Here is a 15,874-nt window from a genome sequence, read left to right as displayed (position 1 = left end):
ATAAAATTATTATAGCAAAATGCCATTATCATCAATTCCTTGAAATCTGCATTTGACATATGTTCTAATTATATGCACTCATTTATTGAGTAACTCGAATCAACGTGTATTGTGTTAATTTGAGCTCCATGGTAACGCAAAAATGTTTTTGGTTTTCTCGAGGTCGTGTCAGAACGAATCGACGACGGAAGTCAGTTTGCTGAGTATTGTTGCGGCGAACGGTCGAGCTTAGAAACCTCGTCCGGTCTTATGGATGTCTTATGGAAACTTATGGATCGATATTTCAATGGCAAAACGTTTTTATGCCCATAGACTGGAATAATGATCCAAAATTTTGCAATACATTTTTATTTGTATGATCATTTGTATGATCATATACATTTATTCAAAGTAGGGGGGTCCCGTAGCGTAGTTGGCTACACGTTCGCCTTATAAGCGAATAGTCATGGGTTCGATTCCCAGCCCCAGTCGCCAGAAGCGCAGTCCATACGGTGACGTTTGGGGAATGCGCCTCACCGATACGGCTGCCTGATGACGACTGACAAAACTGTTCTTCTCGGAGGCATTCCTCCAACGTACTTCGATTAATGGCAACCGAACAAAGCAACGATCACTGGATTCACCACATGGATAAATGAACACAATGGACACACGATGATATGGACTGGCAACGACAACAAAGACCAATTATGGCCATCTAAAAATAGATTCTGTGTGGATTCTGTAGAGCAGAGTACCATAGTAGATCACGGCACAGTAGCGGTTAAGAACTCAGAGTGCCTACCAAATAAATATACGAATAAAAAAAATTATTCAAAGTTATGTACAATGAGGCCTTCTCTTATCATCTTTTGAGGGACTTCACTCATGATGTATCGCTCACCGGGCTAACAATCGAAAAAAGTGTATAGACCATTTGACGCGTTTAGCATTCAAAGTAAGGATTGCCTATTTCAATCTGGGTTTGTGCAACTAAATGTTTTGCCTTCGAGAAATATTAATACAAAAACGTTCTGTTCTCTACGTTCGGCCGCCTGTTATCGCGAGAAAACAATCATTGCCTTCAGCGATGAATTGGGATGATTTATCCACAAAGAGTGCGATTTTCAACCCTAAGGTTGCATACAATTGTAAACTTCCTCCCTCCCTATAGATGTTTCTTAACCGGTCATTACACAATATAAAATATTGGCAATACGCAGTATAAAATATCGAACTGATTTTTTATGAAATTGCAAAAAAATTTGGTCTATCACAACTGACAACGATTTGATTCGAAGTAGTTTAAAAGATGCATTCGCCAAGAAAAGAAATTGGAAAAAAAATCATGAGAGATAAATGGTTTAAATGTTCAATTATCTAAGACGAGTTTAGTATTTTCCATTTAATTCCACTACGTTTTGTTATCTTTTCAGATACGAATTTTGACCTCAACTGTGAGGCCGTCTTCAGTGCCTCGTACTTGACTCGACTTAGTATTAGACACTGAAGAAGGCCTCACAGTTGAGGTCGAAATACGTATCTGAAAAGATAACAAAACGTAGTGGAATAAATGGAAAGTACTGAACTCGTCTTAGACAGTTGAAGACATTCCACTAAAAGAGCTTAAATAATTTTTCAGTATAAATGTTGTCAATATTCTGATCGTGTAAGGGTTGACACTTGTAGCTATCAATGGTTTTTAGGCGCCTAGCCTTGTGATGAAAATCAAAGGATGAAAGAGGATTGTCCCTAGCAATTGATGGTATGAATCAGTTCTAAAGAGAGGCAGCCGCAGTTCTAATCAATCGTAATTGATTTGCCTTTTTCATACACCAAGGTGTACCGGAAAGGCATGTTCACTCCAAAAATAGATATTCGAATGGAGGCCCAGAGGGCCGATTTCAAAGTAGCAATCCACTCAGTTCGAGGAATTGAGGTGCTGTCTGCCTTTGTGTAAGAATGTGCGATTTGCTCGCAACAAGTTGCATTCGATGGCATGTCCTATGCAATTGTTCCGAAAATTGATCGAATAGGACAACAGGATCAAAAGCTATGAACAAAATGCTAGTTTTAAAATTTGTATAGGAAAGAAAACTGATGGCTTCCATGCTCATCCAATTTCCTCGCAACAAGATACATTCGACGAGAATTATTTCACTATAACAGTATCTTTTATACTTTTTATCTCACGAGAAAGTCAATAACAACGATAGGTGGATTGATCACGATTATTCGTTCCAGCGACAACAATCTTTATCGTTAAATTATGAACAAAACCTATATGATATGCATAACTTTTACTTTCCAAACACAAAAAGGAAAGTCAATCATCAAGCAGCAACAAACTGTTGCATGCCAATGGTTCTACGTTTATATTCACCGGATTCCACCCGCACTGGGTATAACAAGGATACATAAGCGCATAGCTGCTATTGCTAGTTGAACACTGCCACTGCTCTAGTGACATCCTCACACTAGTGACGAGTCAACAGTCATTCAACAGTTGGATCACGCCTCGACTATATATTACGCTCTTTTTTCAGTCCTGAGAGTGTTCCCTCGCTGCAAATGCTTTTCTCTATCCCAATGCATCAGCTTTGATTCTTCATGACTTCTGGTAGGGTTGAGGGTTTCATTGTGGTTTGCTGTAAGGCGATAGCAACGCTAAGATGATTTCAATCGATGCTTTTTAAAGCTTAAATGGGTCCAACAGACATTTGAATAGAAAACAAATAATCATTTTTGTTTTCAAGTTCAAGGGACATAAAGACCGATTTGTAAATCAACTGTAGAAGAAAGGTACATATAAGAACTTTGCACTGAAGGTTATTCACAGGAGATTTTTTTCTGTCAATTCGGGCTCATACATTTGATTCGACCATGAAACTGTCCAAATAACAAAGGTTATGACAATAATATCGATATTTGAACAAATGGCATTTGTCGTAGATTCAGATGAAAATTGAAATATGGTAGAGTAAGTGTAGATTTTCATGAAACCAGAAGCGGCAATTTTTTTTATAAAACCAGGCAACCCGTCGATCTTTAAGCATATTAAATATATTCAATATTTAGCATTAGCATTAGCATTGAGCAATTCGCACAAATTCGTAGGTGGTACAAGCCAAGACTATTGTACGAGAGTAGCATCACTTTCATCCGTTACCACAGATAATGATTTGGGACTAATCACTACCTCTTAGATGGAAGCAATGCACTCTCCAATAGTCGAGATCTGTCCTGGCCACGTCCTTGCGAATGCTGAGGAAGGGGAGGGATGGTTAGTTGGACACCTACTTAAGAAAGATGCAGAGAACTCTACGACCTCTCATAGGTGCCACGGGAGGTTTTGGGATTGTGTGGAAGGTTATAACAGTAGGAATTGTTTTGGTAGAACGTGAAACACAGAAAGAACTAAGATAGAAATACAAAGTAGGAAATGGACGAATTTAATACGACGAATACAAAGTAGGAAATGAGATTGAACCCACGACCTCCTGCTTATAAGGCAGAAGCGGTAGCCACTAGACCACCGAGCTCGTCATACTTTTCATGAACTGTGATAACGATTTATTAGAATTTGTTTATTTTTTGTGAAAAATTTAGTGTAAAGAAATACGCTGGTTTAAATGAGATATTGTGGACATTCATCGTCGTTTTTTGCTGTTTGGCGTCAAAACCAAAAGTAAGCAAGCCTATTGAATATATTCAATATTTACCCATAAATTAAAACAGCTCTTATCTATGCACGAAGTAGTGATACAAGGTAAAAACTCAAAGATGCAGTGTTCACTAATCACTAACATTTCTGCAACTATTTTCGGGAAAATTCATGTATTTTCTATATACGAACCGATGCCAACAAAAGTGGTACATAAACCATTTTTTGTCATTTTTGAGTGTTTTTACACAAACGTCCTCTATTTGCAAAGATCTAGTAAAGGAATAACGCTAAAGTGGTTTATAACTACTAAATCTGGAGATATGCACATTAGGGCAGTTCAAATTTCAAAAATGTTCGAAAATTCCAACTCCCATATGTCTATTAGCATCATTATATAAGAGTCCAGGCAAAATTTCAAGCAATTCGATGACCATTTAGGGGCGGCGCGAAGTCAATTTATGTTTATATGGAAATTTGTATGGGGAAAACTTAAAATTTATTCATGTCTCGCTACAATTGTCAAATCGTGATAAATTCAAATAAACATCCCCAACCTCCATTTTTGGAATATATTTGAGCTCAATCAGTGGGTAACTCACTATTTGCAAAGATCTAGTAAAGGAATAACGCTAAAGTGGTTTATAACTACTAAATCTGGAGAGATATGCATTGGGGCAGTTCAAATTTCAAAAATGTTCGAAAATTCCAACTCCATATGTCTATTAGCATCATAATATAAGAGTCCAGGCAAAATTTCAAGCAATTGATGACCATTTAGGGCGCGAAGTCAATTATGTTTATATGGAAATTTGTATGGAGAAAACTTAAATTTATTCATGTCTCGCTACAATTGTCAAATCGTGATAAATTCAAATAAACATCCCCAACCTCCATTTTTGGAATCTATTTGAGCTCAATCAGTGGGTAACTCATTAATTTTGATTTATATTTCCACTGCTACGTTGAGGCTAATTACACCATTTTTGACATTTTTCTCATATTCACACTGTCAATAGAACCGTTCAATCCACTCACAACTAATGCGTTATCCCGAGGTCTCATTTATATAGATTTCAAAAAGGGAGATTGGGGATGTTTATTTGAATTCATCACGATTTGACAGTTGTAGCGAAACTTGAATAAATTTCAAGTTTTTCCCATACAAATTTCCATATAAACATAAATTGACTTCGCGCCACCCCTAAACGGCCACCGAATTGCCTGAAATTTTGCCAGGACTCCTATATTATCAAAATGATGCTAATAGACATATGGGAGTTGGAATTTTCGAACAATTTTTGAAATTTGAACTGCCCTAATGCACATTTTATGTTCTAGTATATATCACAATGACCATTTCGTTACCAGAAAAAGTGGTGCATGTGCAGATTTTAACCCAGAATAATGGATTACTGTAGTTTTAAATGATTTTATAAATGTATATGTAACACTTTTACTGGCAACGATATCCGATTTCTGTTGCATTTTGTTCCCATTGATAGTGGTACATGTGCATTTTGTTCCAATAAACTTGAAATTTGTCAAGAAACTTTACATATTTCTCACTACTACCTTTAGGCACATCAGTCATGCAGGGCTGTTAGCTGGTCACTTTTTAGTGACTTGCTCACTATTTTTTGTTTAGTCACTAAACAGTCACCGATTGCACCGATCGTATTGGGTTTTCTTACTACTCGTCTCAATATTGTATTTTGACAATTTTTTATCTTTTCTCCTGAAACTTACTAACTTTTGACGTAGGACTTACGTCTTTCTTTACTATACTGGGTGTCATTTAGATTTTTGGAAATCGAGAACGTTACGCTGGAAGGGAAGATTTTGAACGTTACTAGCGCCTTTATCTTTCGATGGATTTATAAGATTTATATATCAATCGATTCGGACACTCTCCATCATTTTGCCTATTTCATTGAAACTTGAGATTAACGATAAGCTATTGACGATAATAATTAACGATAAGCTATTGAAAATTTCAATTTTTGCAAAGCCAGTAAAAATTTCATATGTAACCAATCCCGTGCATTCCTAACACGGACATCAGAATGCGGTATGTCACGGACCTTCGGGTCTACCGGAAGATTTTCTTTGTGTATAAAAGAAGCAGTGCCTGCCGTGTGCGAGTCATTACAATTTGTGACAGCAGCGCGTAATGACGTACTTTTTGCTCGCGCATTTTTCGTTTCGTTCGTTCGTTCGCTGTTTACCTACACAGCGACAGCATGCAGTCACCAGCGGTAGAACTACCGGTGGGTCTGCGAATATGCATGAAAGAAGTGGGCGCATTTTTGTCATTCTGTGCTTGATGATGGTCGGATGCAGTGGTTGTCGGTTGCGATGGATGCAATCGCCCATCGCATCGCTCGGAGTTCACGGCTAGAGGCTGGGGCAGCAAGGGCAGCGGTGGTGGATGAAGAAGAATAAAATTAGACAGATTTGGTCTGCTCATCCAGGTGATTGGTTTCATAATCCACATGATCCCGGGATGGGTACGAGTCATGTCATATGTCTGGGGGCCGTCCAGAAACCACGTGGTCATATATGGGGGGAGGGGGGGGGTCTGGAAAATGACCACGATAAGCCACATGGGGGGAGGGGGTGTTGCTCTCGAACCACGTGGTTTTTTTACACGAAAAACTTTTGGTGAATAAATAATAGCGGTTTAAAAATACAAAGCATTAAAATTTAATGATTTAATCATTAAACGCAAGCGAGATGATGCCACGTAGCGTCTTTTCAACTCAGCGTTAAAAGACGTAGGTGTGCATCGGGAAAAACCAGTAACGCAGCGTCAGGCGCAACGCCGATGCATATCTACGTTATTGGACCATTTTAGCCTTTGATCCTATTTCCATATAAAAAATAACGAAAAACAGGTTGCGATTCAGTCTCAATTTCACAAACAAAATTTGGAAAGGAAAAATAATTTTAAAAAATTTCGCACGCCACCACCGCAGATGGTTTTTGGCATCACGCCGCCGACACTTTTGCATCAGCGGTCTGCAACTACAATTTTGAAAATTGTTCATGTTTTTACAAAATGTACAATGAGAGTTCATGTTTTTACGAAATGTAGGCAATGAACTGTGTATAACAAGTTTTCAACAGTTCCTGACGATATTCAATTTTCAATAGTTTAACGCCTTTATTTAATTGTTTCTAATGATTGTGCAAAATCTTAAACAGTTTGTTGATCGATTGACAAAAAAATCATCAAAATCGGATGAGTTATTAGTACATACTTCCTGACCAATTTTCGTGACGGTCTTAAATTTGATTCTGCAGAATGATCAACACCCCCCTATATTACGTCAAAATTTCCATTGGAAATTTAGAAGAATTTCCTTTGTAGATTCATTAATGTTGCCCAGGATTTTGAAAATAAATTTTAGAGATTCTGTAAAAAAGTCAGCTGAATTTTTTCTAATTTATACTGGGAATTCTTCGGAATTTGATGTTTATTAGAATTTCAACGTGAATATGCATTTCGGATCCTTCTACGGATTCTTCTAGTTCTTTAAAATTTCTACCGAACATTTTCGGAACTCTTCCATAATTTCGGAAAAAAATGTCGTTGAAAATTCTAAAGATTTTTCCGTTGAGACTCCGAAGAATTTCTTGTCAATATTCTGAAGGGTTCCTTGCAACTCCAGAATAATTATTCTTGAAAATTCAGAAGATCTTGGAATTTAAAATTAATCCAACAATAAATGTAGTAATAATTTAGGCTTAAGAAGCCTAGGTTAAATAATAGTGTTATAATAACGATTGAAATTCATTTCCAAAACAAATCTCAACCCTTTCAAGACGGATGGGTCATATAGGCCCAGCTTTTTAGATTGTCTATAAAATCACAAAGAGAGCTAGGCCACCATTTTCTTCAGCAAAATTGTTCATCTAGATAATGGCTTTTACAGAAAAAATATGGGAGCTCAAATTTGACTGACCTGGAAACTCAGATATCTGGAGACCTTGGGAAGATTTCGATTCTAAGAGCATGCAAATGAAGTTGAAATGTTTGAATCGTAAACCACATTGTTTCATCCTTCTGAATACTTAGATAAGATGGGTCATCCTGAACGTTAAGCCAGTGATTAATATTCAGGAATACGAGATGCTCAAGGTAATCCAAAACGTTCTCGAGTTCAGCCCACGATATCTATCAGCAATGTCTTCATCATCGGTATATACCTAATCCGATGCAATAAGCATATGATCCTAATTTCCATTAACATGATATCCAAGAGACAAGGTACCCAAAATTGAGTCAACATCAAGTTTGCACAATGACAATGAGGTTTGTTCGTTCAAACTTTTTATAGGGCTCTAGAAGCACTGGGTTTGAGAGATGAACCAGCTCTGGACTGAAAATCTATTTAATAAAGAAAAAAGTAGAAATTTTACATAATAAAATAAATTTACAATAAAAAAATCAGGACATGAGTATTGAATAGATATAAAATTTTTATGCAAAACAGTAAACAGTTGAAAATTTTCCACAAAACAATAATAAATTAACACTTGTAAAAGCAAAAATTGCAATTATAAAATAATAATTTTCCACACAGAAATGTTCCATGAAAAAAATAACAAAATGTTCATGAATAAATCAATATTAGCAATAAACAATTACAAATGTTTTCAGAAAAAAAATATTCTTTTCCACAAAAAATATTTTTTTCCACAAAATATCTATATAATAAAAATGAGTTGAGATTTCCTTCCTGACGATTTAACTCGCGATCGGGTTGACCGATATGCAAGATTTTTCCCTAATCGATTCGTTTTGGGATCCGCAAAAATAAGAAAATTTACATTGAGAAAATACTAAAAAGCAATCAAATTGATAACATTTTCCATGAACTTCAAACGCTTCCAAAGAAGAGGTTATCCACTGAAAAATGCTCAATTTATATATTATTTTATATTCTTTCATGGAAAATATCCTTTTTTTAATGCTCTTTATTGATTTTTTCGTGGAAAGGTTTTAATTTTTGGTAAAAAAAAATATTTATTTTGTGGAAAATTTTGTAACTATTTATTGCTAATACTGATTTATTTATGGAATGATTGTATTTTTTTTCCGTGAAACATTTCGATTTCTTTATGGAAATTTTTTTTTCATAGTTGCAATTTTTAGTTTTCAAAGTGTTAATTTATTTTTGTTTTGTGGAAAATTCTTAATTGTTTATGAAAATTTTGCATTATTTGTAGAAAAATTAATATTTTTTTATTGTTCATAGGACCATGATTTCTTTTATTGAAATTTCTAATTGTTATGGAAAATTTTTAAAATTTTTAAGCAGGGTTTCTAATTCAGACGATATCGTATTAGAACATCGACTCATGGAAGGTCTATTGTAGGTTGTAAGTAATAAATGAAATCGCATCGGCTCAATGGACCTGCTTGGATGCTTAGCGATGTACGGATACATCGTTCAGAACTTGGTTGATCGGGTCGTTTCAAAACTCCGTAATATCATCTCTCATGATTACATCAATATTTGTGAATATATTCTCAACTTAGGACATTTTGTTTCTTGGCATGATTTTGATACTTTCAAGGATATGTACTTCAGAGCAGTTTGGCCTATGACACCCGAAAAAAATACGACTTTTCAGTTCTTACTATACTAGTTTTGGCAAGATCGAGTGGAAAACCCTAAATATGTACGTTAAAGCCATGTAAAAAATCGTCCTGAAAGGGTTAAATAGCAAAATATAACAATAAATTCTAGAATACCAAAAGGAACCCAAAGATATTGAAGACTGTAGATATAAAATGAAAACTAGCATTCAATGCCAAAAAATTAAAAAATATAGGAATAATTTGGAAAGTTTCTAAGCCATTAGAAATTTTTATAACATATTCGCGAGTCCACATTTTTTCGTATCCTTATGCATCGAAGGTGTGCGAGTTCTAGATATCCTAATACCTGATACAGATTACAACATGATAACATCATCAAAATGTTAGAATTCATAAAAATTTATAATTTCCATGCTGGGTTTAGTTTGATTTTGAATCAGTTGAAATTTCTATTTTTGTTCATCTTCAAAATTGATCGGGTTAACCATATGTTTTAGTTATATAAGTTTTTTTTTAATTTTTTGGTTTTTGAAAAAACCACGTGGTCATAGGGGGGGAGGGGGGGGGGTCTGCCAAATGACCACGATAAGCCACATGGGGGGAGGGGGGGTTAAAAATCTTCAAAAATATGACCACGTGGTTTCTGGACGGCCCCCTGACCATATGTCAAGTTGTGCTTGGTACTAAACGACACGTACATTAAAACATGGTTATACTTTAACAGTTCTAGTTCCACAGTAAAAAAAAATCAACTACACAGATGAAAATAAAAATTTGATTAAAATAATTACTTTCATTTATTTGCAGAAGGCATTAGCAATTAATGATTCACAATCAGCAATAGTGTTAATATCCATTTTAGATTATAAAATTTGGCTGTATTACATGTAAATGTTTAAAAAAAATCCGCAAAAAAATAATATCCTGAAGAATATTTAAATAAACTATCTCATTCTTTGTTTTTCATTTTCTGAGAAATTGTATTATTAAACTTGACGTACACTCGGAGTTTGGAATCAAGACATAAATAATTTTTCGTTGATGTATTAGCAGTCCCTCTTCTATTTTAGTAGGGTTACTGCTCCTTGACTTGTTTCTTATTGTTGTGATTTTTTTCATCAGTAAGCACGCATGTTAGCAAAAAGAAGCAATGAAATTGAATGTTGGAAATATTTATTTATTTTAATACTACTTCATAACAACATAAGTAATCTACTAATGATTTTCAAAGTATATGTTGCTACCTATGCACTATCTTATTTTAACACCAATGAACCTAATTATTCCCTGGCAAAAATCTGTTTGAGAGCGTTTTTAAACCTAGTTAGGCTTTTATCTTTTCTGCAACTAGGCGGTGTGTTATTCCAGTTTTGTATTGCACGATGACGAAATGAATTTTTCAAATAATTTGAATTACTTCTAGGAACAGTTAATAAGCAAGTGCGAGCAGATCGTGCATATGTAAAAAAATCACGTAAATTGGGGAACTCTGCAGAATCTTATGAGTTTGAATGCATATTCTCAATTTAAGATGGTTGGCATAACTACATCCGAGTATCTTGTTCCTGTAGCCAGAAATATGATCATATTCCCTAAGATCGAAAGCATATCTGGTGACTGCGTTGAAAGCTTGACTCATTTTTTTTTGGTTTTTTTTTTCGATACAAGTCCGAAGAGGACATCACCATAGTCGAATAAAGGAACTATGAGCGACCTAGTCAGTTGAACTCTAATGTGTTGTGGCGTGCAATGTCTCAGCACAGCAAGATAATAAAGAATGCTATATATTCTGCTACATACAGAATTGGTTTGAGCTACCCAGTTTAAGTTACAATCCATAATTATTCCAAGATTTTTAACTACGTTTGTGTATTCAATGACATTATTTCCAACAATTATCAATGGTGTATTTTGCACATTGGTACATTAGACGATCGATTGGGTTTTTCTTAGCATTTAGAATCAACCCATTTTGGCTACACTTATAATTCTGATAGTTATAATTTCTGATATTTCTTCAGGATAGTCTGATACGTATAATTGACAGTCATCTGCATAAAGACGGAATTGACAAAACGATAAAGCACTTGGTAAGTCATTGATAAACATTGAAAAGAGAAGTGGACCTAGAATAGATCCATGGTACACCTGCAAAGGAGTGGAGATTATATCTGACTGCACGTTGTTAAAATCAACATATATCAGATAAGTAGGATCGTATTAAATTTACCGAATACGTGTCCATCTTCAAGCTTTGCCTTAGTTTGCTACAGAGTAAACGATGGTCAATTTTGAATCAAAAGCTTTGCTAAGGGTCCAATAAAACCATAACAGATCATTTTGTTATCTAAAGCTTCTCTAATATCATTTTCTATCTTAATGAGGGCAGTTTCTGTACTACATGTTTTCCGATAACCTGACTGAAGGTGGCATAATAAATTATTCTGCTGCTTCGATATAATCGGCTAAAAATTTTTTGAAGGAACACAAAGTATGTTTATTGGACGATAATCTTTTTCAGTTAAGGGACTATCAATCTTGCCAATTGGAATGATTTTCGCTATTTTCCAATCCATGGGAAGTTGTAATGCAGCAGTTAAATATATCAGTAATGTATGGTAGAATTACACATAAAGATCCTTTTAAAATATTCAATGGAAAGAGGTCTACCCCAACAGCATCACAGGAAGATAATAGAAATTCCGACAGGGCAACATCATCGTTCGTTATACCGCATGAAGGAGAAATTGGCATGCGGTTTCAACAGTGTCTTCATTTTGATTAAATGTAGAAGGAACGAAGTGAGATACAAAGAAACTGTTCAACATTCTTGCTGTAACGTCTCCTCCACCTACCCTGGTGTTGGTTTGTTTCAACATATACTTTGAAAATCATTACTAGATTACTTATGTTGTTATGAAGTAGTATTAAAATAAATAAATATTTCCAACATTCAAATTGGTGCTGTATTTCTTTGTTTGGAAAACGGGATAGTTCCCCTAAAATAGCACATTTTGCCCGAGTTTGAAAATTTATTAAATAGAATTTTTAAACTTCGTAAAAAAGGCTTAATAGTTAGAAACAAAGCAATTCTAATTATGTATTTAAAACTTCTGGAAAGAAAACTAATATTATTTCCAGAAGTTTTGAATAAACAAATTGCCAATAATTCTCACAGCATGGAAGTTGTCGTTTTACAATATCAATACTATAATCAAACTCCATAGATCCAAAAGTTAGAAGTTGAATGTAAATACGTTACGTTTATAGTCCTACGTCTACTCGCGGTTATGTTGAAAATATTACCCATTGCTCGTTTTTTTATATAGAAACACAGAAGAGCAAAAGACGAATCGAATTGTGCAGATTGGTCAGTCCGTTCGTGAGTTATATTGCCTCCAAGGGAATGCAAACTCAATTTTATATATAGATCTTTATATCCAGTCCAGTCCAGTAGAATCCGGAATCATTCATTCCGGAATCAGAAAGTTAATTCGCTGCAAAATTATTTTACAGCCGTATGTCTACCAAAGCTCCCACTTTCTGTGGTGTAAATTTCATGGTGTTTCGTGCAGCGAGTCAAAAAATATTCCAGATGGAAGGCGATAGGAGAGAAAAACCCAACCAGCGGATGGCAGATTTTAATACAGTTCTGCATAAGAACCTTGCAGAACCTGTATAATAATTGGGCATGTACAAAATCTGTATTATTTTAATACAATATTTGTATAAAAAGCTTACAGAATTGTATATGCCCAGATTTTATAAAATAATTGTCAGATTTGTTTTTTGGGTGTATATTCTTTAATAAGTTAAGCTTCAGCCTCGGGCTGAAAGTCTCGATAATAAAGACAAAAAAAAGCTACAAAGTTAAGCTTTTGCTACAAATCTGTGACACCAAGGCTGACACAATTCAGCAGTTTTTATAATCAAATCCATTGATTCTGATACAATGAATATTGGTAGGATGAAAAGATGAACGGTTACCCTATTAAGACCACAGAAGGTCACGATTATATGCCACCCAGAAAGTGTGCAAATGTGGGCAGATGGACTGAATGGCAATCCTATGGGCCACGGTTCTCGACAACTTCGTTCGGTTCTTACATGTATTGCCTTGTAGTCATCCTAGGTCTCAAGGACGAGAAGAGGATTATAATCCTCGGCGATGATGATATTCTCGTTGGAGCGAGAAAACATCAAGCGGAGAGGTGCAAAGAGGTTGTTGGATTCCATTATTTGCATTGTGTGGAGAAGAAAAAGGAATATCAAAAGACCGAAGTCGTCCAAGTTACACTACGAGTGAGAGAGAGTGGGGTGGGGAGTGGGGAGGGAAATGGAAAGCATGGTTCTGCATGAGAATTACGGATGAAAAGCGCCTTAGAAGGAAATTCGTCATTGTCGCGCGCTTTGTGGTTCTCGCTGCAACTTGTTGCACTCTTTTCCGGTGTGTCGGAAATGGATTGCAGGAAACTTTGAAAGCAAGCTAACGTTTTATGAATTCATGATTAAATAATGGAACCGCGTTTTTATGTATGAATTTCCATCGAAGAGAAAAGTTTCAAGGGTTCAGTAAACTGTTGAAGGAGGGTTGGTACTTGTACTTACCAACGACGGTCAGCAGCATATTGTCGAGCAGCAGCGCAATGGCAACGATGACGAGCACCAGGCGCCTGGAACCACGCCATCGCAAGATGCTGGCGCTAGCGATCCCCATGATCCCGGTGGAGGCGTTTGCTACCTTGGTGGCGGCGGTTTCGGTGGCAAAGTTGTCGACGACGTGGTACTGTTGTAGTTGTTATTAGCCGCAAGCGGTGGGTCCTTGGCACGTTTCCCCGGGTCCGTTGTTTGCATTGCAACTCATACTGAGAGCCCTATTGACTGTATATATAATCGGTGAGTGTGTGCGTGGCCATTTTAGGCAGCGGAAGAATGCCGGATACGGGTAGCATTTTTCAAACCGGAACGGGGTGATTCCATGGGAAAGAGATTGAAATCAAAAAGAGGATTTATTTTCATTCGTTCTGAGAGTGTACGGTTGGACTGTAGAGTTATACGCGAAGGGTATTATCTTTGATGGTATCTATTTCGTGGGACTATAAAACGTGCTCAGCATCGGGAGCTGTAGCTGCGATGGTGGATAGAGCTAATAAATATTGCAGTAAAGCTGTAGGTCTGCACGAGGCTTCAGCCATAAGCAACACAACAATTGAAATATCTTGCATCATATTTCATGATTTCCCAAGGTGAAATGTTTTCCCAAGAGTATCCCTCATAAAATCAGTGTTTACCATCCTAGGTGTTGGCAGGAATTTTTGTGATCCGGTGAAATATAGCCACGGAAGAGTTCATATTTCACTGTGATGTGTTGATAAGCTTATATTTCCTTTTCTTTCATAGTAATAACTTATCGGAAAATAATTTACTTTTAAATACATGTTACATGTATGAGAGTGGAAATGAACCTTTGCAAATTAGATCTTTGAAAGATTTTATACATGTTGGCTCTATTCAAATGTTTAAAAAAAAAAACAATATTTGCTTTTAGACCCGTTAGAGACCAATTTTAAATCTACCTTTCGCTTTTAGAAACAAGATTCTCAAAAAGCAAGATGTAAGAAAAAGGGAAAACCAACATTTTAGCTTTACTGCGTTGCAGCTTGCATAAAAATCAATCAGAGATTTTGACGCCCAAATAGAAGTACATTTGAAGTGGAAGTTTGTATGGGGAAACTAAGTCCTCTCTCAAACACAGTAAAACAATCTGCGCTTCAAATTACCATTTCGTAGACTACGCCCTGTTTTCAAAACTAAAATAAAATTCCTGTAAAATAAACCATGATGTTATGTATGTGTTAAAATCACATTATATTTTTTAGTTAACACTGGAAGTAGATTTACAAGGAACTATGCATTTTCCGCTAAACCCACCGAACGTCTAAGGGTGCGGCCAGAGTAGACGCGAAGAGCGATGCGAAGCGAAGCGTCCATACGATTTGACAGCTCCTTATTTTTGATTGTTATTCCCTTGCGTACAATTTTCGCGCGGCGTCGCGTAGACGCGTCTACTCTGGCAGGCACCTAATGAAAGCAAAATAAAAGTTGTTTTGAATACTAAGTCTCTCTTCCTAGAATTATCGAAAAAAATAGTGCCTCTTTTTATAAAAAAAAAAATTCCGGAATATTGACATTAAATGTTGTACAAAGTTGTAGTGCAGCTTGTTCCAATCAAATTCACTAAATTTATTTTTCCTATAGCTGATTTATATCAATTTTACCTACTGGGATTACGGTGTCTCAAAATTTCGATTTTTCAGACGAATCTTATTCATGTGTCGTTTAGAGCTCTAAAATAATGTAACTTTTGGCGTGTAAACATGGTCTTTTTCCGATAAAAAATTATAATCGTTTTTCATTGGAAAATAGGTCAAAAGTTTTTATATATTACTAGCTGACCCGGCGAACTTTGTCTCGCCAAAAATTGATCAATTTTTTGCGTCCACATTTTTTTACCGTGCTGTGCCCTTATTCCAATCAGCGCCTAATTCCGTTCACGCAAGACTAAATAAATAATGAAGATTTTTTGTATAAAAATAACAGAAACATATGTTTGTATTTTT

At 35.8% G+C, this 15,874-nt stretch overlaps 1 protein-coding gene across 1 annotated transcript in view; it reads right to left on the bottom strand.

Annotated features, from left to right (window-relative positions):
• Window positions 1-14,108, bottom strand: part of LOC134203615 (synaptic vesicular amine transporter-like) — a 72,136-nt gene extending 58,028 nt beyond the window's left edge. Inside the window, 2 exon segments of the mRNA XM_062678500.1 lie at window positions 13,863-13,958; window positions 13,961-14,108. Coding sequence (XP_062534484.1) covers window positions 13,863-13,958; window positions 13,961-14,108 — 244 coding nt within the window.
• Window positions 14,109-15,874: the final 1,766 nt, after the last annotated feature.

This window comes from Armigeres subalbatus, unplaced genomic scaffold (assembly GCF_024139115.2).
Source record: "Armigeres subalbatus isolate Guangzhou_Male unplaced genomic scaffold, GZ_Asu_2 Contig1992, whole genome shotgun sequence".
Lineage (NCBI taxonomy): Eukaryota > Metazoa > Arthropoda > Insecta > Diptera > Culicidae > Armigeres > Armigeres subalbatus.
This window is presented reverse-complemented; position numbering and strand designations above follow the sequence as displayed.